General features: G+C 46.1%; 2 protein-coding genes across 4 annotated transcripts in view; one reads left to right on the forward strand and one right to left on the reverse strand.

Moving 5' to 3' along the window:
• The window catches only part of CA14 (carbonic anhydrase 14), a 42227-nt gene extending 38554 nt beyond the window's left edge, over nucleotides 1-3673 (forward strand). The window contains exons 8-11 of the mRNA XM_069727998.1: nucleotides 1-124; nucleotides 1699-1716; nucleotides 1795-1879; nucleotides 2806-3673. Of these exons, the coding sequence (XP_069584099.1) occupies nucleotides 1-124; nucleotides 1699-1716; nucleotides 1795-1879; nucleotides 2806-2863 (285 nt within the window). The 3' untranslated portion in view covers nucleotides 2864-3673. The remainder of the gene's footprint in view (nucleotides 125-1698; nucleotides 1717-1794; nucleotides 1880-2805) is intronic.
• APH1A (aph-1 homolog A, gamma-secretase subunit) overlaps nucleotides 1-22163 on the reverse strand; it is a 73532-nt gene extending 51369 nt beyond the window's left edge. Inside the window, exons 1-7 of one of the 3 annotated variants that reach the window (XM_069728035.1) lie at nucleotides 22024-22163; nucleotides 20707-20877; nucleotides 20154-20227; nucleotides 17342-17464; nucleotides 16766-16893; nucleotides 16516-16639; nucleotides 13564-15775 (exon numbers count right to left, since the gene is read on the reverse strand). In XM_069728035.1, the coding sequence (XP_069584136.1) occupies nucleotides 15765-15775; nucleotides 16516-16639; nucleotides 16766-16893; nucleotides 17342-17464; nucleotides 20154-20227; nucleotides 20707-20877; nucleotides 22024-22136 (744 nt within the window). In that variant the 5' untranslated portion in view covers nucleotides 22137-22163 and the 3' untranslated portion in view covers nucleotides 13564-15764. Of the gene's footprint in view, nucleotides 1-13563; nucleotides 15823-16515; nucleotides 16640-16765; nucleotides 16894-17341; nucleotides 17465-20153; nucleotides 20228-20706; nucleotides 20878-22023 lie in introns of those variants that run through there. The other 2 variants (XM_069728013.1, XM_069728024.1) reach the window with 2 other exon arrangements.
• Between the last annotated feature and the right edge of the window lie 1699 nt (nucleotides 22164-23862).

Genomic DNA, 23862 nt, shown 5'->3' on the forward strand with positions numbered 1-23862 from the left:
ATGGAGAAGATTCAGACAATGCTTTATTCTACCAAAGCCAGTTCTCCCTCGGTCGTCCTGCAGAGCAACGTGCGGCATCCTCAGCCGCTCAACCAGAGGGCTGTATATTCCTCATTCATGATGCGTGAGTCAGTCTATATACACAGTCACACGAGGGTCCGGATCATCATCATCCTTACACATCTATAGCTACAATTGCTAAGATGTTGGACCATACCATACATGTATGTGTAGGGACAGTAGGCCCATCTCTAGCTCAAATTATAGCTTATTACAAGGGTTGGATCATACCATACGTACAGGGTGGGTCATTTATATGGATACACCTAAATAAAATGGGAACGGTTGGTGATATCAATTTCTTGTTTGTGGCACATTAGTATATGGGAGGGGGAAAACTTTTCAAGACGGGTGGTGACCATGGCAGCCATTTTGAAGTCAGCCATTTTGGATTTAACTTTATAAATGGCCCACCCTGTATATGTGTATATATTAGGGTTTCTTGCTTAAAGGGAACCTGTCACCCCGTTTTTTCAGATTGAGCTATAAATACTGTTAAATAGGGCCTGCGCTGTGCGTTACTATAGTGTATGTAGTGTACCCCGATTCCCCATGTATGCTGAGAAATACATTACCAAAGTCGCCGTTTTCGCCTGTCAATCAGGCTGGTCTGGTCAGGTGGGCGTGTTCACAGCGCTCTTTTCTTCTCCAGCTTTCCGTTGGTGGCGTAGTGGTGTGCGCATGTCCAAGGTCCGAATTCCCTGCGCCCACGTGAAGACACAGCGCGCGATCTGCGCTGTAATCCCTTGCATCGGTGGGGGCGGCCATCTTCCTGGGGCCGCGCGTGCGCAGATGGAGTGCTCTGCTGCACGGGGCTTCAGGAAAATGGCCGCGGGATGCCGCGCGTGCGCATTAGAGATCGCGGCGGCCATTTTCCCAAAGCCGAGTTTGCATCTCGGCTTTGGAAAAATGGCCGCCGCGATCTCTAATGCGCACGCGCGGCATCCCGTGGCCATTTTCCTGAAGCCCCGTGCAGCAGAGCACTCCATCTGCGCACGCGCGGCCCCAGGAAGATGGCCGCCCCCACCGATGCAAGGGATTACAGCGCAGATCGCGCGCTGTGTCTTCACGTGGGCGCAGGGAATTCGGACCTTGGACATGCGCACACCACTACGCCACCAACGGAAAGCTGGAGAAGAAAAGAGCGCTGTGAACACGCCCACCTGACCAGACCAGCCTGATTGACAGGCGAAAACGGCGACTTTGGTAATGTATTTCTCAGCATACATGGGGAATCGGGGTACACTACATACACTATAGTAACGCACAGCGCAGGCCCTATTTAACAGTACTTATAGCTCAATCTGAAAAAACGGGGTGACAGGTTCCCTTTAAGGATAGGGATTTTCCAGAACTTACGGCCAATCCTTAGGTAGCCGAATGTACAGAGACCGAACAACACAGCTCCGAACGCCACGTTGTGGCCTGTTTCCGCTACTGCAGCTCAGATCCCAATCAATTTAATGGGAGATCCAGTACCAATGATGGCGACTTAATAGTGTATGGAGCTGTAACTGTCTTACCATCAGGGGGGCTGCAAGATGTCGGCGCCCCACCAATATTATATTCATGACCCATCCTAAATCCTATACATCTTTATATATTTGTAACTATTCTTCCATTTCTTTCCTCCTACAGAACCGGCCTTAACTACAGGTAATGCCCCTTTTTTTGTCATGGAATTCAAAAGAAAATAGCCGAAGATTAATATAATCTTTCCCCCCCCCTTAAAAGGTAAAATTCTCGGTATCGTTTTTGGAACATTCCTTGGACTGCTGGGTCTCTCTTTAGTTTTGTACTTTATCGTCAAACAAGTCAGGTAAGGAGTCTTTGTCTTAAGTAACACTGCCATGATAACAGAAGCAGAAAGTTTTACAAAGGAAAATGGCATCAGAAAATGTCTTCTTGAAAAACAAAAATAAAATCAGGTTATTTTTAGTGTATTATTTCATTTTTGGACTTTTTTTTCCCCCAATATCAATCTCTATTGCAGCCTTTTAGATTTTAACTTCCTGTTTCATGAAACTTCACATGTACATTAGCAGCAATAAACAGACTCCGCCCCCATCTTTTATATTAAAGCATCTAATGAGCGTGTACCAAGGTTACTGTGCAGCCATGTGGGGCAGGGGCAACTGTGACATCACCTTTTCTGATAAGTGGAGCTTTACATAGAGAGGTTTACAGTCACTGTAAACATGCCTGTGATGATAATTAGTATGCTGAAAACTCTTGAAATAATAAGTGAAAAATAAAGTCAGTGGTAAGTGTAAAAATTATACTAAGACTATTTTTTTTTCAAAATTCTTAAAAAAAAAAAAGTGAAAATTTTCTAGAATTGAGAGTCCTCAGTGGTTGATACCTTTTATCAACTGAGGACTCTCAATTCTAAATATTTTTCTATCTACTGGCTAACACGGTACCAAGATATATATCTTTACTGTAAAAAAAGTGATCATTTTCTGAGACATCCCCTTTAAAATAAACCCTTTTAATGAAAACATGAAGTCATTGAGCAGAATATTGATTCTGCCTCCGTTACATGGTGATGACTGCCAAGCTCTTGCTGGCTATGCTGCGGTCTTCTGCTGTGTGGTTTACGTCAATGTCACAAGGATGCCAGACAAAGAGTAATGTAATCATTTATCGCCACCTGCAGGCCGCTATGGGCATTGCAGTCACCTTTACTTTCTACGAAGAGTACGGTATATGTGCAGAATAAACTTATTCCCATTGTTTGCGTAGGAAACACAGAGCGCAGACCTCGGGCCCCTCTGAACAAGCCGGGGGCGTCAAGGCTTAAAGTGCAAATATGAAGGCTTTATAAGACAGACACTGCGCTCCTGCACCAGAGCCTTTATCAAGACTGTGAAACGTATTTTTCTAAAGATGCTGCTGCAAACTGTAGACATTCAGTATACCATATTATATGGACCAGTGCCAGGTTCGGGGGCACCACCACTACCAGCATATTGGAATGAGAACCCTACGCCCTGCACCTCCTGCCTTCCTCAATCCGTCACAAATCTGCAATGTGCACCTATTCACAGACAGCAACCAGAGATCCTGAAATAGCGAGAAGGTGATGTGATTTGTAGGTGTAAGTAGTGGGTGCTTTCATGGGAGAAAATGCTGCAGGGGTCAGCAACCTGCAGCACTCCAGCAGGCCTCCAATAGAAGATGGAAGCAAGCCTCAGTATAAGGCTGTCAAGAAAATACACCCGCTGTGTACCCCACTTACACACATCCCCAGACTAAAGCTACCCACTACATACAAGTGCCTCCAGCCTCTCCCTTGTTCTGCAATATCACATTAACCTCTCTGTGCCAGTGGCTTCTGCAATAAGTAGAACATCACATTCTGGAAGACAATATGTTATGTTTCAAGTGCGGCTGGTATACCGTGGAGGAAGCCGATGCCCTACGTGGGGTTATCAGCATATGCAAATGTCTGAGGCACGAGGCTTTAGCTTCACTTGTTTCCAAAATGGCTGTCTGCACAGGCCCAGGAATGTGCGAGGATGGTGTAATGTCTGTCTGTCCGTCCATGACTTGTGTGTTCAATTTATTTTGTAATAGTAAAGCTCTACAATAAAGTAGTAATTGTAGGCAACAGATGTGTACACATACATTGCTATTACTCTCCAGAGCTGCACTCACTATTCTGCTGGTGCAGTCACTGTGTACATACATTACATTACTGATCCTGAGTTACATCCTGTATTATACTCCAGAGCAGCACTCACTATTCTGCTGGTGCAGTCACTGTGTACATACATTACATTACTGATCCTGTCCTGATCCTGAGTTACATCCTGTATTATACTCCAGAGCTGCACTCACTATTCTGCTGGTGCAGTCACTGTGTGCATACATTACATTACTGATCCTGAGTTACATCCTGTATTATACCCCAGAGCTGCACTCACTATTCTGCCGATGGAGTCACTGTGTACATACATTACTGTTCCTGTACTGATCCTGAGTTACATCCTGTATTATAAACCAGAGCTGCACTCACTATTCTGCTGGAGGAGTCACTGTGTATATACATTACTGATCCTGTACTGATCCTGAGTTACATCCTGTATTATACCCCAGAGCTGCACTCACTATTCTGCTGGTGCAGTCACTGTGTACATACATTACTGATCCTATACTGATCCTGAGTTACATCCTGTATTATACCCCAGAGCTGCACTCACTATTCTGCTGGTACAGTCACTGAGTACATACATTACTGATCCTGTACTGATCCTGAGCTACATCCTGTATTATACCCCAGAGCTGCACTCACTATTCTGCTGGTGCAGTCACTGGGTACATACATTACTGATCCTATACTGATCCTGGGTTACATCCTGTATTATACACCAGAGCTGCACTCACTATTCTGCTGGTGCAGTCACTGTGTACATACATTACATTACTGATCATGTACTGATCCCGAGTTACATCCTGTATTATACTCCAGAGCTGCACTCACTATTCTGCTGGTGCAGTCACTGTGTACATACATTACATTACTGATTCTGAGTTACATCCTGTATTATAAACCAGAGCTGCACTTACTATTCTGCTGGAGGAGTCACTGTGTACATACATTACATTACTGATCATGTACTGATCCTGAGTTACATCCTGTATTATACCCCAGAGTTGCACTCACTATTCTGCTCGTGCAGTCACTGAGTACATACATTACTGATCCTATACTGATCCTGAGTTACATCCTGTATTATACACCAGAGCTGCACTCACTATTCTGCTGGTGCAGTCACTGTGTACATACATTACATTACTGATCCTGTACTGATCCTGAGTTACATCCTGTATTATACTCCAGAGCTGCACTCACTATTCTGCTCTGGTGGAGTCACTGTGAATATATATTACATTACTGATCCTGAGTTACATCCTGTATTATACTCCAGAGCTGCACTCACTATTCTGCTGGTGCAGTCACTGTGTACATACATTACTGATCCTGTACTGATCCTGAGTTACCTCCTGTATTATACTCCAGAGCTGCACTCACTATTCTGCTGGTGCAGTCACTGTGTACATACATTACTGATCCTGAGTTACATCCTGTATTATACTCCAGAGCTGCACTCACTATTCTGCTGGTGGAGTCACTGTGAATATATATTACATTACTGATCCTGTACTGATCCTGAGTTACATCCTGTATTATACTCCAGAGCTGCACTCACTATTCTGCTGGTGCAGTCACTGTGTACATACATTACATTACTGATCTTGTACTGATCCTCAGTTACATCCTGTATTATACCCCAGAGCTGCACAAACTATTCTGCCGATGCAGTCACTGTGTACATACATTACATTACTGATCCTGTACTGATCCTGAGTTACATCCTATATTATAAACCAGAGCTGCACTCACTATTCTGCTGGAGGAGACACTGTGTACATACATTACATTACTGACCCTGTACTGATCCTGAGTTACATCCTGTATTATACTCCAGAGCTGCACTCACTATTCTGCTGGTGCAGTCACTGTGTACATACATTACATTACTGACCCTGTACTGATCCTGAGCTACATCCTGTATTATACCCCAGAGCTGCACTCAATATTCTGCTGGTGCAGTCACTGAGTACATACATTACTGATCCTATACTGATCCTGGGTTACATCCTGTATTATACACCAGAGCTGCACTCACTATTCTGCTGGTGCAGTCACTGTGTACATACATTACATTACTGATCATGTACTGATCCGGAGTTACATCCTGTATTATACTCCAGAGCTGCACTCACTATTCTGCTGGTGCAGTCACTGTGTACATACATTACTGATCCTGTACTGATCCTGAGTTACATCCTGTATTATACTCCAGAGCTGCACTCACTATTCTGCTGGTGCAGTCACTGTGTACATACATTACATTACTGATCCTGAGTTACATCCTGTATTATACCCCAGAGCTGCACTCACTATTCTGCTGGTGCAGTCACTGTGTACATACATTACTGATCCTGAGTTACATCCTGTATTATACTCCAGAGCTGCACTCACTATTCTGCTGGTGGAGTCACTGTGTATATATATTACATTACTGATCCTGTACTGATCCTGAGTTACATCCTGTATTATACCCCAGAGCTGCACTCACTATTCTGCTGGTGCAGTCACTGTGTACATACATTACTGATCTTGTACTGATCCTCAGTTACATCCTGTATTATACCCCAGAGTTGCACTCACTATTCTGCTGGTGCAGTCACTGTGTACATACATTACTGATCCTGAGTTACATCCTGTATTATACTCCAGAGCTGCACTCACTATTCTGCTGGTGCAGTCACTGTTTACATACATTACATTACTGATCCTGAGTTACATCCTGTATTATACCCCAGAGCTGCACTCAATATTCTGCTGGTGCAGTCACTGAGTACATACATTACTGATCCTATACTGATCCTGGGTTACATCCTGTATTATACACCAGAGCTGCACTCACTATTCTGCTGGTGCAGTCACTGTGTACATACATTACATTACTGATCATGTACTGATCCGGAGTTACATCCTGTATTATACTCCAGAGCTGCACTCACTATTCTGCTGGTGCAGTCACTGTGTACATACATTACTGATCCTGTACTGATCCTGAGTTACATCCTGTATTATACTCCAGAGCTGCACTCACTATTCTGCTGGTGCAGTCACTGTGTACATACATTACATTACTGATCCTGAGTTACATCCTGTATTATACCCCAGAGCTGCACTCACTATTCTGCTGGTGCAGTCACTGTGTACATACATTACTGATCCTGAGTTACATCCTGTATTATACTCCAGAGCTGCACTCACTATTCTGCTGGTGGAGTCACTGTGTATATATATTACATTACTGATCCTGTACTGATCCTGAGTTACATCCTGTATTATACCCCAGAGCTGCACTCACTATTCTGCTGGTGCAGTCACTGTGTACATACATTACTGATCTTGTACTGATCCTCAGTTACATCCTGTATTATACCCCAGAGTTGCACTCACTATTCTGCTGGTGCAGTCACTGTGTACATACATTACTGATCCTGAGTTACATCCTGTATTATACTCCAGAGCTGCACTCACTATTCTGCTGGTGCAGTCACTGTTTACATACATTACATTACTGATCCTGAGTTACATCCTGTATTATACCCCAGAGCTGCACTCACTATTCTGCTGGTGCAGTCACTGTGTACATACATTACATTACTGATCCTGAGTTACATCCTGTATTATACCCCAGAGCTGCACTCACTATTCTGCTGGTGCAGTCACTGTGTACATACATTACATTACTGATCCTGTACTGATCCTGAGTTACATCCTGTATTATACTCCAGAGCTGCACTCACTATTCTGCTGGTGCAGTCACTGTGTACATACATTACTGATCTTGTACTGATCCTCAGTTACATCCTGTATTATACCCCAGACCTGCACTCACTATTCTGCTGGTGCAGTCACTGTGTACATACATTACATTACTGATCCTGAGTTACATCCTGTATTATATACTCCAGAGCTGCACTCACTATTCTGCTGGTGCAGTCACTGTGTACATACATTACTGATCCTGAGTTACATCCTGTATCATACCCCAGAGCTGCACTCACTATTCTGCTGGTGCAGTCACTGTGTACATACATTACTGATCTTGTACTGATCCTCAGTTACATCCTGTATTATACCCCAGACCTGCACTCACTATTCTGCTGGTGCAGTCACTGTGTACATACATTACATTACTGATCCTGAGTTACATCCTGTATTATACTCCAGAGCTGCACTCACTATTCTGCTGGTGCAGTCACTGTGTACATACATTACTGATCCTGAGTTACATCCTGTATTATACTCCAGAGCTGCACTCACTATTCTGCTGGTGCAGTCACTGTGTGCATACATTACATTACTGATCCTGTCCTGATCCTGAGTTACATCCTGTATTATACTCCAGAGCTGCACTCACTATTCTTCTGGTGCAGTCACTGTGTGCATACATTACATTACTGATCCTGAGTTACATCCTGTATTATACCCCAGAGCTGCACTCACTATTCTGCCGATGGAGTCACTGTGTACATACATTACATTACTGATCCTGTACTGATCCTGAGTTACATCCTGTATTATAAACCAGAGCTGCCCTCACTATTCTGCTGGAGGAGTCACTGTGTATATACATTACTGATCCTGTACTGATCCTGAGTTACATCCTGTATTATACCCCAGAGCTGCACTCACTATTCTGCTGGTGCAGTCACTGTGTACATACATTACTGATCCTATACTGATCCTGAGTTACATCCTGTATTATACCCCAGAGATGCACTCACTATTCTGCTGGTACAGTCACTGAGTACATACATTACTGATCCTATACTGATCCTGACCTACATCCTGTATTATACCCCAGAGCTGCACTCACTATTCTGCTGGTGCAGTCACTGAGTACATACATTACTGATCCTATACTGATCCTGGGTTACATCCTGTATTATACACCAGAGCTGCACTCACTATTCTGCTGGTGCAGTCACTGTGTACATACATTACATTACTGATCATGTACTGATCCTGAGTTACATCCTGTATTATACTCCAGAGCTGCACTCACTATTCTGCTGGTGCAGTCACTGTGTACATACATTACATTACTGATCCTGAGTTACATCCTGTATTATAAACCAGAGCTGCACTTACTATTCTGCTGGAGGAGTCACTGTGTACATACATTACATTACTGATCATGTACTGATCCTGAGTTACATCCTGTATTATACCCCAGAGTTGCACTCACTATTCTGCTCGTGCAGTCACTGAGTACATACATTACTGATCCTATACTGATCCTGAGTTACATCCTGTATTATACACCAGAGCTGCACTCACTATTCTGCTGGTGCAGTCACTGTGTACATACATTACATTACTGATCCTGTACTGATCCTGAGTTACATCCTGTATTATACTCCAGAGCTGCACTCACTATTCTGCTGGTGCAGTCACTGTGTACATACATTACTGATCCTGTACTGATCCTGAGTTACATCCTGTATTATACTCCAGAGCTGCACTCACTATTCTGCTGGTGCAGTCACTGTGTACATACATTACATTACTGATCCTGTACTGATCCGGAGTTACATCCTGTATTATACTCCAGAGCTGCACTCACTATTCTGCTGGAGGAGTCACTGTGTATATACATTACTGATCCTGTACTGATCCTGAGTTACATCCTGTATTATACTCCAGAGCTGCACTCACTATTCTGCTGGTGCAGTCACTGTGTACATACATTACTGATCCTGTACTGATCCTATGTTACATCCTGTATTATACTCCAGAGCTGCACTCACTATTCTGCTGGTGGAGTCACTGTGAATATATATTACATTACTGATCCTGTACTGATCCTGAGTTACATCCTGTATTATACTCCAGAGCTGCACTCACTATTCTGCTGGTGCAGTCACTGTGTACATACATTACTGATCTTGTACTGATCCTCAGTTACATCCTGTATTATACCCCAGAGTTGCACTAACTATTCTGCCGATGCAGTCACTGTGTACATACATTACATTACTGATCCTGTACTGATCCTGAGTTACATCCTATATTATAAACCAGAGCTGCACTCACTATTCTGCTGGAGGAGACACTGTGTACATACATTACATTACTGACCCTGTACTGATCCTGAGTTACATCCTGTATTATACTCCAGAGCTGCACTCACTATTCTGCTGGTGCAGTCACTGTGTAAATACATTACATTACTGACCCTGTACTGATCCTGAGCTACATCCTGTATTATACCCCAGAGCTGCACTCAATATTCTGCTGGTGCAGTCACTGAGTACATACATTACTGATCCTATACTGATCCTGGGTTACATCCTGTATTATACACCAGAGCTGCACTCACTATTCTGCTGGTGCAGTCACTGTGTACATACATTACTGATCTTGTACTGATCCTCAGTTACATCCTGTATTATACCCCAGAGTTGCACTAACTATTCTGCTGGTGCAGTCACTGTGTACATACATTACTGATCCTGTACTGATCCTGAGTTACATCCTGTATTATACTCCAGAGCTGCACTCACTATTCTGCTGGTGCAGTCACTGTGTATATACATTACATTACTGATCCTGTACTGATCCTGAGTTACATCCTGTATTATACTCCAGAGGTGCACTCACTATTCTGCTCTGGTGGAGTCACTGTGAATATATATTACATTACTGATCCTGTACTGATCCTGAGTTATATCCTGTATTATACTCCAGAGCTGCACTCACTATTCTGCTGGTGCAGTCACTGTGTACATACATTACTGATCCTGTACTGATCCTGAGTTACATCCTGTATTATACTCCAGAGCTGCACTCACTATTCTGCTGGTGGAGTCACTGTGTATATATATTACATTACTGATCCTGTACTGATCCTGAGTTACATCCTGTATTATACTCCAGAGCTGCACTCACTATTCTGCTGGTGGAGTCACTGTGTATATATATTACATTACTGATCCTGTAGTGATCCTGAGTTACATCCTGTATTATACCCCAGAGCTGCACTCACTATTCTGCTGGTGCAGTCACTGTGTACATACATTACATTACTGATCCTGAGTTACATCCTGTATTATACCCTAGAGCTGCACTCACTATTCTGCTGGTGCAGTCACTGTGTACATACATTACATTACTGATCCTGTACTGATCCTGAGTTACATCCTGTATTATACTCCAGAGCTGCACTCACTATTCTGCTGGTGCAGTCACTGTGTACATACATTACATTACTGATCTTGTACTGATCCTGAGTTACATCCTGTATTATACTCCAGAGCTGCAGTCACTGTGTACATACATTACTGATCTAGTACTGATCCTCAGTTACATCCTGTATTATACCCCAGACCTGCACTCACTATTCTGCTGGTGCAGTCACTGTGTACATACATTACTGATCCTGAGTTACATCCTGTATCATACCCCAGAGCTGCACTCACTATTCTGCTGGTGCAGTCACTGTGTACATACATTACATTACTGATCCTGTACTGATCCTGAGTTACATCCTGTATTATACTCCAGAGCTGCACTCACTATTCTGCTGGTGCAGTCACTCTGTACATACATTACATTACTGATCCTGAGTTACATCCTGTATTATACTCCAGAGCTGCACTCACTATTCTGCTGGTGCAGTCACTGTGTACATACATTACTGATCCTGTACTGATCCTGAGTTACATCCTGTATTATACTCCAGAGCTGCACTCCCTATTCTGCTGGTGCAGTCACTGTGTACATACATTACTGATCCTGTATTGATCCTGAGTTACATCCTGTATTATACTCCAGAGCTGCACTCCCTATTCTGCTGGTGCAGTCACTGCGTAAATACATTACTGATCCTGTACTGATCCTGAGTTACATCCTGTATTATACTCCAGAGCTGCACTCCCTATTCTGCTGGTGCAGTCACTGTGTACATACATTACATTACTGATCCTGTAGTGATCCTGAGTTACATCCTGTATTATACCCCAGAGCTGCACTCACTATTCTGCTGGTGCAGTCACTGTGTAAATACATTACATTACTGATCCTGTACTGATCCTGAGTTACATCCTGTATTATACTCCAGAGCTGCACTCCCTATTCTGCTGGTGCAGTCACTGTGTACATACATTACATTACTGATCCTGTACTGATCCTGAGTTACATCCTGTATTATACTCCAGAGCTGCACTCCCTATTCTGCTGGTGCAGTCACTGTGTACATACATTACATTACTGATCCTGTACTGATCCTGAGTTACATCCTGTATTATACTCCAGAGCTGCACTCCCTATTCTGCTGGTGCAGTCACTGTGCACATACATTACATTACTGATCCTGTACTGATCCCGAGTTACATCCTGTATTATACCCCAGAGCTGCACTCACTATTCTGCTGGTGCAGTCACTGTGTAAATACATTACATTACTGATCCTGTACTGTTCCTGAGTTACATCCTGTATTATACTCCAGAGCTGCACTCACTATTCTGCTGGTGCAGTCACTGTGTACATACATTACATTACTGATCCTGAGTTACATCCAGTATTATACTCCAGAGCTGCACTCACTATTCTGCTGGTGCAGTCACTGTGTAAATACATTACATTACTGATCCTGTACTGATCCTGAGTTACATCCAGTATTATACTCCAGAGCTGCACTCACTATCCTGCTGGTGCAGTCACTGTGTACATACATTACATTACTGATCCTGTACTGATCCTGAGTTACATCCCGTATTATACTCCAGAGCTGCACTCACTATCCTGCTGGTGCAGTCACTGTGTACATACATTGCATTACTGATCTTGTTCTGATCCTGAGTTACATCCTGTATTATACCCCAGAGCTGCACTCACTATTCTGCTGGTGCAGTCACTGTGTACATACATTACATTACTGATCCTGAGTTACATCCTGTATTATACTCCAGATCTGTACTCCCTATTCTGCTGGTGCAGTCACTGTGTACATACATTACATTACTGATCCTGAGTTACATCCTGTATTATACCCCAGATCTGCACTCCCTATTCTGCTGGTGCAGTCACTGTGTACATACATTACATTACTGATACTGAGTTACATCCTGTATTATACTACAGAGCTGCGCTCACTATTCTGCTGGTGCAGACACTGTGTACATACATTACATTACTGATCCTGAGTTACATCCTGTATTATACTCCAGATCTGCACTCCCTATTCTGCTGGTGCAGTCACTGTGTACATACATTACATTACTGATACTGAGTTACATCCTGTATTATACTACAGAGCAGCGCTCACTATTCTGCTGGTGCAGACACTGTGTACATACATTACATTACTGATCCTGAGTTACATCCTGTATTATACTCCAGAGCTGCACTCACTATTCTGCTGGTGCAGTCACTGTGTACATACATTACATTACTGATCCTGAGTTACATCCTGTATTATACTCCAGATCTGCACTCACTATTCTGCTGGTGCAGTCACTGTGTACATACATTACATTACTGATCCTGAGTTACATCCTGTATTATACTCCAGATCTGCACTCCCTATTCTGCTGGTGCAGTCACTGTGTACATACATTACATTACTGATCCTGTACTGATCCTGAGTTACATCCTGTATTATACTCCACAGCTGCACTCACTATTCTGCTGGTGCAGTCACTGTGTACATACATTACATTACTGATCCTGAGTTACATCCTGTATTATACTCCAGATCTGCACTCCCTATTCTGCTGGTGCAGTCACTGTGTACATACATTTCATCACTGATCCTGTATTACAGTCTAGAGCTGCACTCACCATTCTGCCGTGTACATTCATTGCCGAGTTGCCCCGGAATTGCACATATATAAATACACTGACATAACCAAGAACTGTGTCTTTATTGGAGAAATGTATTGCAGGACTGTATAAACAGTAGTGATCGCTTTGTACATGTTCATTCGCTGCTGACAGGACGAGGCCGTAGACCCTGCAATGCATAGTCGGATATTGGCTGCGGAAAAACTACAACAAAAAGTCTTTGGATTTCTTCAAAGATAATAATAATAATAATAATAATAAAAAAAAAACCTAAGACATGTACGTGGCAGCTGGAATAGGGCCCATGTAGCCTGCAGTTCACTGGAACCTGGAGGCTTAAAGGGATTGTCCATATGCACATTTTTAATACAGCTTTCTTCATTTGCCAAAAGCATCTCTCCCTGTGGAGGACGGTAATCGGAAGAGATTTCAAACTGTCAAAAAGAAAAAACCTGTTGCCCACAGCAACCAATCATATTCTCAGGAAATTTGAAAGTCGCACATGTGAGTGGTTGCTATGGGCAACTAAGACAGTTTCAGATATCTGCCTGAATGGCAATAACGGGTACCACGGAACGTCAGCTATCCTTCATGGGTGGACAACCCCTTTAAATGTGATCCGCCAAATAAAAAGTCTAAACTGTACTCATGGTCTTAAAGGGATACTCAATTTTCTTGAGACACTTATTTTATTCTCTGTGGTATCGTAGACACATTTTACAGAGGCATCCATTGAGTCTAACGGATGCTAGGGGGAAGTCATAAAAGGGTCTTCAGCCTCCAAAATGGCTGCTTCTATAGCTGGGGATTAATCTACACCTTTAAGGCCCTGTATTACAGACACACCTATAACCAAGCATCTCCGCAGCAGTAAACCTCCACTATTATCTGGCCTCCGCATGCAGACATAACCACGCCCACTTCAAAGGGGCGGGGCTTTAATATAACTGAACGATTTTGCTTTTAAAAATGCAATTTACTCATAATTCCATTAATATTCATGTCAAAAGCCTTCAAGCCAATTACGCTACTTGAAAACTCCGCCCCCACGTGGGTGTGGCTTCAACTGCCTGCTTTCTAACTGGCGCCAATACTCCTCTCCAAACACAATTTAAAGGTAAACTCCACTTCTCAATTTCCAGGTAAAAATCTGCCTAAAACATCAAGCATCTCTTCGCTTTATTTCTCTAGTAATGACATTTTCTTCTCCATTCCCAACCAAAGGTACACCAAAAAAAGTAGTGTATGGTGGGAGCTCAGGTGACAGTTGTTCAACCCAAGCTCTGCTCTCAAGTCACGTGACCGGTGGGTGGAGCTAAGTGGTTTTCTGCTCCCAATAGGAGTTTGAAAGCAGCTTTGGCTGGGAGTGGAGGAGAAAACACAAAAAACTCAAAACTGGTACGAAACAGTAATGCAAAGCATTTACAATAAACCGTAGGCTACATACGCAGCCGAGTAAGGGCGTTTGTTCCCTCTTTCGGTTTTTAGATGGCGCCCTTTTATATTTACAGCCAATTCCAAAATAATAAAAAAAAGAAAATATATATGGTATATACCAAGCAGCTACAGATAAAAAAAAAAATATAGGATACGGCTCCAGAATAGATCCTGACCCATCGCTGAGGTTCGGTAAGTACTGTTAATACGTCAGTGCGGAGTGATCATAGTTCAGTAAAATGAGGGTAGTAGTAGTTAAATCTCCACAGATGTATAGGTATAAAAAAAAAAGCAAAAACGGATTAATAGACGGTTTAAAAGGTCCACAGATCAGTTTTCTTCAAGTGAACCTTTCTCCACTCACTGTCACGGATGAAAACAAATTAATGTCATGGACGCAAAAAAAAAAATGTCACAGATGAAACAAAACAAAGTGGCACGGATGAAAACCAAAATTGTCACAGATGGAGAAAATATGGCACAGATGGAAAACAAAAGCCGTAGACCGGTTGAGGATCCCAGTGGTAGTAGACCAGCCCACGGACTGGCGGATTCAACATGATGAGCAATTCCAGATTGCCCCCACAGCCTGAGTAGGCCCAGAGCCGGCGGCCAGGACGGAAGGAGCAGGACGCCAACTGAAGAAAATGCCAATAGGAGGTGATGGTTGGGGGTCTGTCTTATCTTCATGGATGAGGGGGACAACAGAACAGAAAACAGCGGGGGAGGGGTGGAGGCCGGCTTCTGGGAGAGTCGAGCACTTGAATGGTGACTCAGTTAATGTCTGTAGGTGGCTGCACGGCAGCTGAGCGCGGGCCTCAGTCCTCATTGGGCACCTGGAGAGCAGAATAGACCATAACCTGGTTACTCTCTTGCCGTTTGCCTGCAGAAACAAAACAGTTTCTGTTTTACCTCTTAAGCCACAAGCGGCTCGGGCGCAGGCTTATCCTGCAAAACTAAAGGGCTGCAGAAAACGTGTGTGTGGTGGGGAGGGGGCCACCTGTGTAAGCAGAGCACCTACAGACTGTGGCTCTTCTGCGTGGCCCTCCGCTTCAGGATTGACAGCGGGGAAGGCCGCCAGCCCAGTCTGGTTAACAATGCAAATTCAAGCTTTACATTTTCACTTCATTGTCCCTTTGCCTACTTTATCAGTGATATTCGATATTTATGTGGTGAGGTTGGGGGAAGACATTTTTTTTCTTATAATTTTTTTGTTTTATTATTAATTATATTTAATGTATTACATTTATATATTTATTATATTCTTAATATAATATATATTTATTCTCAATATAATATATACGTTGTATATATATTTTTTTTATTTTTATTTATCATCCAAAACATCAGGAAGAACAAAAATAAATAAAATAAATAAAAGACGGCCTGGATATATTTTTTTTAGACATTTTCTATTTACTGATAAATATATATAGATAAATATATTTTATTTTTAATACCCATTTCCTCTATATCCAGAGAAGAGACAGCAACGCAGATCTCGTTGTCATTTAAGGGCTAAGCTGTCAATTCTATGCAAAATGTTATGAGCTTTTTAAAAAATCGCAGTACTTACAAGCAAGGCATTTGCGTATGTTGTGGTGGTTGCCTCCGGCGGCCACAAAGGCCCATATTCCCATGCCCAGTGTGATGACGTATATAGGGATCAGGCTGGCCTCATACCATGGGTTCAGGAACGTCTGCCACAAAGTAAAAAGGAAATGAGAAAGAAAACATCCCCAGCAGCTCTGCAGCAGTTGTAAAACTACAACTCCCAACATGTCCTCCTGACAGCCACTGCGAGCGTAGCACGGTGCCAGACTCACCAACCCAGAGGTAATCAGGTGGCTCAGGACCACCCCGACAATGTGGAATGGTTTCCGCTTTTCACAGGCTGCAAAGAAAATGATTCCCCAGAAGGTGTGCAGGAATACAATCGCCATAGTCAGGAACGCTGTTGGGAAGCAATGCCGATCATTACATGGGTATTTAATAGGATCTGCCACAGACATCTTATCAGATAACAGAAGCAGGCTGGAGAGGTGACCACACATGGGCAAGACCAGTGCTATTGTGGCACTGCTGACCTTAGGATCCCAGTTATTGGACCCGCACTTATTACATACACCCACTTTCCGATCACAGAGGTCTCCGAACCTGGCTCAGGTTCAAAAGTGGCCGTGGCATCTTTACAGTTAGACACGGGGGTCCCTCTCCCACCTCATCTGCTCCCCCACAATATGACTGTGGAATGCTGATGAGTTAAAACAGGGACCCCTCTGACCCGCCCCCCCCCCCCCCCCCCCCCGTTCATATATTTAGTCTGTTCAGTCTGGAGGATATGGAGCTCTCCTTCCCTGTGGGTGCTCCTCCTCTCTGCTGTCATTTCAGATAACCCTTACCTGAAGTTAGAAAATAATACTGTGAATCTCCATGGATGCCCACAATGCCGGGGCCAACAGCGTCTGCCAAGATATTAATGACGGAGAAGACTCCGCTGATGATACCAAACGAGAAGCCGGACACTAAAAAAAAAAAAAAAAAAACACCAAAGCGAGATTAGATCACAGAGATCACCCCGATCCTACAGCGCAGGAGCGAGATCAGATCACAGAGATCACCCTGATCCTACAACGCAGGAGCGAGATCAGATCACCCCGATCCTACAGCGCAGGAGCGAGATCAGATCACAGAGATCACCCCGATCCTACAGCGCAGAAGCGAGATCAGATCACGGAGACCATCCCAATCCCACAATGAAGGACCGAGATCACCCCAATCCTACAGCGCAGGAGTGAGATCAGATCACAGAGATCACCTCAATCCTATAATGCAGGAGCGAGATCAAATCACAGAGACCATCCCGATCCCAAAGCTCAGGAGCAAGATCAGATCACAGAGACCATCCCAGTCCCACAATGCAGAACCAAGAACAACCCAATCCTACAGCGCAGGAGCGAGATCAGATCACAGAGATCACTCCCATCCTACAGCGCAGGAGCGAGATCAATCACGGAGACCATCCCAATCCCACAATGCAGGACGGAGATCACCCCAATCCTACAGCGCAGGAGTGAGATCAGATCACTGAGATCACCCCGATCCTACAGCACAGGAGCAAGATCAGATCACAGAGATCACCCCGATCCTACAGCGCAGGAGCGAGATCAGATCACAGAGACCATCCCAATCCCACAATGCAGGACCGAGATCACCCCAATCCTACAGCGCAGGAGCAAGATCAGATCACTGAGATCACCCCGATCCTACAGCACAGGAGCAAGATCAGATCACAGAGATCACCCCAATCCTACAGCGCAGGAGCAAGATCAGATCACAGATCACCCCAAGCCTACAGTGCAGGAGCGAGATCAGATCACAGAGATCACCCCGATCCTACAGCGCAGAAGCGAGATCAGATCACGGAGACCATCCCAATCCCACAATGCAGGACGGAGATCACCCCAATCCTACAGCGCAGGAGTGAGATCAGATCACAGAGATCACTCCCATCCTACAGCGCAGGAGCGAGATCAATCACGGAGACCATCCCAATCCCACAATGCAGGACCGAGATCACCCCAATCCTACAGCGCAGGAGCAAGATCAGATCACTGAGATCACCCCGATCCTACAGCACAGGAGCAAGATCAGATCACAGAGATCACCCCGATCCTACAGCGCAGGAGCGAGATCAGATCACAGAGACCATCCCAATCCCACAATGCAGGACCGAGATCACCCCAATCCTACAGCGCAGGAGCAAGATCAGATCACTGAGATCACCCCGATCCTACAGCACAGGAGCAAGATCAGATCACAGAGATCACCCCAATCCTACAGCGCAGGAGCAAGATCAGATCACAGATCACCCCAAGCCTACAGTGCAGGAGCGAGATCAGATCACAGAGATCACCCCGATCCTACAGCGCAGAAGCGAGATCAGATCACGGAGACCATCCCAATCCCACAATGCAGGACGGAGATCACCCCAATCCTACAGCGCAGGAGTGAGATCAGATCACAGAGATCACCTCAATCCTATAATGCAGGAGCGAGATCAAATCACAGAGACCATCCCGATCCCAAAGCTCAGGAGCAAGATCAGATCACAGAGACCATCCCAGTCCCACAATGCAGAACCAAGAACAACCCAATCCTACAGCGCAGGAGCGAGATCAATCACGGAGACCATCCCAATCCCACAATGCAGGACGGAGATCACCCCAATCCTACAGCGCAGGAGTGAGATCAGATCACAGAGATCACTCCCATCCTACAGCGCAGGAGCGAGATCAATCACGGAGACCATCCCAATCCCACAATGCAGGACCGAGATCACCCCAATCCTACAGCGCAGGAGCAAGATCAGATCACTGAGATCACCCCGATCCTACAGCACAGGAGCAAGATCAGATCACAGAGACCATCCCAATCCCACAATGCAGGACCGAGATCACCCCAATCCTACAGCGCAGGAGCAAGATCAGATCACTGAGATCACCCCGATCCTACAGCACAGGAGCAAGATCAGATCACAGAGATCACCCCAATCCTACAGCGCAGGAGCGAGATCACCCCAATCCTACAGCGCAGGAGCAAGATCAGATCACAGATCACCCCAAGCCTACAGTGCAGGAGCGAGATCAGATCACAGAGATCACCTCAATCCTACAATGCAGGAGCGAGATCAAATCACAGAGACCATCCCGATCCCAAAGCTCAGGAGCAAGATCAGATCACAGAGACCATCCCAGTCCAACAATGCAGAACCAAGAACACCCCAATCCTACAGCGCAGGAGCGAGATCAGATCACAGAGATCACTCCCATCCTACAGCGCATGAGCGAGATCAATCACGGAGACCATCCCAATCCCACAATGCAGGACCGAGATCACCCCAATCCTACAGCGCAGGAGCGAGATCAGATCACCCTGATCCTACAGCACAGGAGCAAGATCAGATCACAGAGATCACCCCAATCCTACAGCGCAGGAGCGAGATCAGATCGTGGAGACCATCTGAATCCCACAATGCAGGACCGAGATCACCCCAATCCTACAGCGCAGGAGCAAGATCAGATCACAGATCACGGCAAGCCTACAGTGCAGGAGTGAGATCAGATCACAGAGATCACCTCGACCCTACAGCGCAGGAGCGACATCAGATTGTAGGGATCGCAACAATCCTACAGCGCAGTAACATCTGCTCACCATAAGCCATCTGCCCGATAGAGATAGGAGATCGTCCGTCCTCACTAATGGTGGCCAGGCCCTCGTCCGCCTTCCTGTAGAAGAGAATAGTCAGAGGTAATAATCCTCCATAGCTCGGTCCACACGAACAACGCCATGCTGCCTTTTTACTCTGCACCATGCGGGATCTAATTTTAGTGTTCACAGATTGATGAAGTTCATTTGTGATTGGTCCCATGATTGTTGCTGTGTGAGGGGTGGACAAAGGGAATGAAAAAAGGTATGGTTCCCTGCCGTCCACCCCCTGAGATGCCGCTGATCATTACTGACTGCAGCATATAAACCGTGAGATCTGAGGGGACAAGGAGGTTGACATGCCAGCAAGAGGGGCACACAGAGAACCCGTTGTCACGCGCTACATTGATTGCAGGTCCATATCCCCAAGGATGAACTAATAAAAAAAATTACCTATATTTTACAAAATATCTATTAAAGAAATAAAATGTTTAAAAGGATGTAATAAAAAAAAAAGGTTTGCACTCACTAACAGCAAGCAGCGGTGAGCGGCACTTACTTCAGCAGCCTGTAGTAGGCGTAACGGAAGGCTTCCTGCAGCAGGACGGAGATGGCTGCCCCAAATATTAACAGGCCGTACTGGAGGCGGGAATCATTCCGGTCACTAACTTGGACGGAGATAAACCAGATCAAAGAGGAAAAGAGCACCGACACCAACCAGAAGAAGGATCTGCCGGGAGGGGGAAGAGAGGTCACATGACACAGCGTTCACCATCGGGTACTAATAAAGTTACAACAGTACAAAAACCTCTGCTACCTCCTAATAGTTTGTTCTTCAATTTGACCCCCTCCTCCCTAGCTCTGCTGGCTGGGGGCAGTCACTGACAATAACAGGCCTAGCCTGACATGCTGTGCTGCTGTGCACACTCGTCCACCCCCCATCAGATCACTATCCTCCATGCCTCGCCTCACAGATATTCCCTCTGCCTCCCCTGAAGCACTCTGTGCCGCTGTGCACTCGTCCACACCCCCCCCCCCCCCCCCCCCGTCAAACCACTGTCCTCCATGCCTCGCCTCATACCCTGATCCTGTCCCATCAGATATTCCCTCTGCCTCCCCTGAAACACTCTGTGCCGCTGTACACACTCGTCCACCCCCCGTCAGACCACTGTCCTCCATGCCTCACCTCACAGATATTCCCTCTGCCTCCCCTGAAACACTCTGTGCTGCTGTGCACACTCGTCCACCCGCTGTCAGACCACTATCCTCCATGCCTCACCTCAGATATTCCCTCTGCCTCCCCTGAAACACTCTGTGCTGCTGTGCACACTCGTCCACCCCCCCCCCCCCGTCGGACCACTATCCTCCATGCCTCACCTCACAGATATTCCCTCTGCCTCCCCTGAAACACTCTGTGCTGCTGTGCACACTCGTCCACCCGCTGTCAGACCACTATCCTCCATGCCTCGCCTCACAGATATTCCCTCTGCCTCCCCTGAAACACTCTGTGCTGCTGTGCACACTCGTCCACCCGCTGTCACACCACTATCCTCCATGCCTCACCTGAAACACTCTGTGCTGCTGTGCACACTCGTCCACCCGCTGTCACACCACTATCCTCCATGCCTCACCTCACAGATATTCCCTCTGCCTCCCCTGAAACACTCTGTTCTGCTGTGCACACTCGTCCACCCGCTGTCACACCACTATCCTCCATGCCTCACCTCACAGATATTCCCTCTGCCCCCCTGAAACACTCTGTGCTGCTGTGACCACACTGATAACACAGCAGCACTATCGGCTCCTTCCTATAACTATTCCCTATCCAACAGGAAGCAAAGCAATAAGGCGCCACAGAGCACCATGACTACCATACCCAGCCACCAGGATGATAACTCTCAGCGGGTCCCCGGCGATAGTCAGGATAAACAGCGACAGCGCCGGCCCGAAGGCCACAAAGGTGCAGCCGAAAAACACGGCCAGCCCCATCTTCCCGGAGCGCCACTTCCGCCTCCCCTGTACGGAGGCCGGCGAGGAACAGCGCGTCCTTCGATTGAGCACGTGACATGAGTCATTCCAAGGCATGCCGGGAGATGTAGTCTTCTCCTGACTGGATGTAGCCGCTGTGTAGAGTCAAATCTCCACGGGCACCAGTAGGCCCGTCGTGTCTTGTGTGCCTGTGATAGCGCCACTAGCATACAGCGCTCACTCCCCTGACGGTCTCACCCGCCACACACAACGTTACAACGTGGTCTTATCTCCACAATGTATTTATTTGTGAAAAGTTTTCTGAATTACAGTAATTTCTGAATTACAGAAATATACAAGTGACTAAAAGTGGGCATGGAAGGGAACACAGCTGGAGCATCACGGGGCACAAAGGGTGTAATCCAAGGGGTACAGGCAGTATCACATGGCACAGGGGGGTATCGCAGGGGGAACGGAGTATCACGGGGCACAGGGGTATCGCAGGGGGCACAGGGAGTATCACAGGGGCACAGGCAGTATCACATGGCACAGAGGGTGTATCCCAGGGGGCACAGGGAGTATCACAGGGGGCACAGGCAGTATCACATGGCACAGAGGGTGTATCGCAGGGGGCACATGGAGTATCACAGGGGGCACAGGCAGTATCACATGGCACAGAGGGTGTATCGCAGGGGGCACATGGAGTATCACAGGGGGCACAGGCAGTATCACATGGCACAGAGGGTGTATCGCAGGGGGCACATGGAGTATCACAGGGGGCACAGGCAGTATCACATGGCACAGAGGGTGTATCACAGGGGGCACATGGAGTATCACAGGGGGCACAGGCAGTATCACATGGCACAGAGGGTGTATCACAGGGGGCACAGGCAGTATCGCATGGCACAGAAGAGGGTATCGCAGGGGGAACAAGGAGTATCACGGGGCACAGGCAGTATCACATGGCACAGAGGGGGGTATCGAAATTCGCAAGGGGCACAGGGAGTATCACAGGGCAGAGGGGGTATCGCAGGGGGCACAGGGAGTATCACAGGGCACAGAGGGAGTATCACATGGCACAGAGGGAGTATCACGGGCAGAAGGGGTTATCGCAGGGGCACAGGGAGTATCACAGGGCACAGAGGGGGTATCGGGGCACAGAGGGAGTATCACATGGCACAGAGGGAGTATAACGGGGAACAGAGGGAGTATCACAGGGAGCACAGAGGGAGTGTCACATGGCACAGAGGGATTATAACGGGGCACAGGGAGTATCACAGGGCACAGAGGGAGTATCACAGGGCACAGAGGGAGTATAACGGGGAACAGAGGGGGTATCACGGGGCACAGAGGGAGTATCAGAGGGGGTATCGCAGGGGGCACAGAGGGAGTATCAGAGGGGTTATCGCAGGGGGCACAGGGAGTATCACAGGGCACAGAAGGGGTATCACAGGGAGTGTCACATGGCACAGAGGGAGTATAACGGGGCACAGAGGGAGGATCACAAGGGGCACAGAGGGAGGATCACAAGGGGCACAGAGGGAGTATCACAGGGGCACAGAGGATGTATCACAGGCGGCACAGAGGGTGTATCACAGGGAGTACAAAGGGTGTATCCCATTTTACAAACTGCACCCCCAATGAATTCATCTAGGGGTGCAGTGATCATATTGACACGACATGTGCCTCTTAGAATTTTATAGTATTGTGCACTGAAGTCTAATAGGAAAAAAATGGACGTCAGTTT

This window comes from Ranitomeya imitator, chromosome 1 (genome assembly GCF_032444005.1).
Source record: "Ranitomeya imitator isolate aRanImi1 chromosome 1, aRanImi1.pri, whole genome shotgun sequence".
NCBI lineage: Eukaryota > Metazoa > Chordata > Amphibia > Anura > Dendrobatidae > Ranitomeya > Ranitomeya imitator.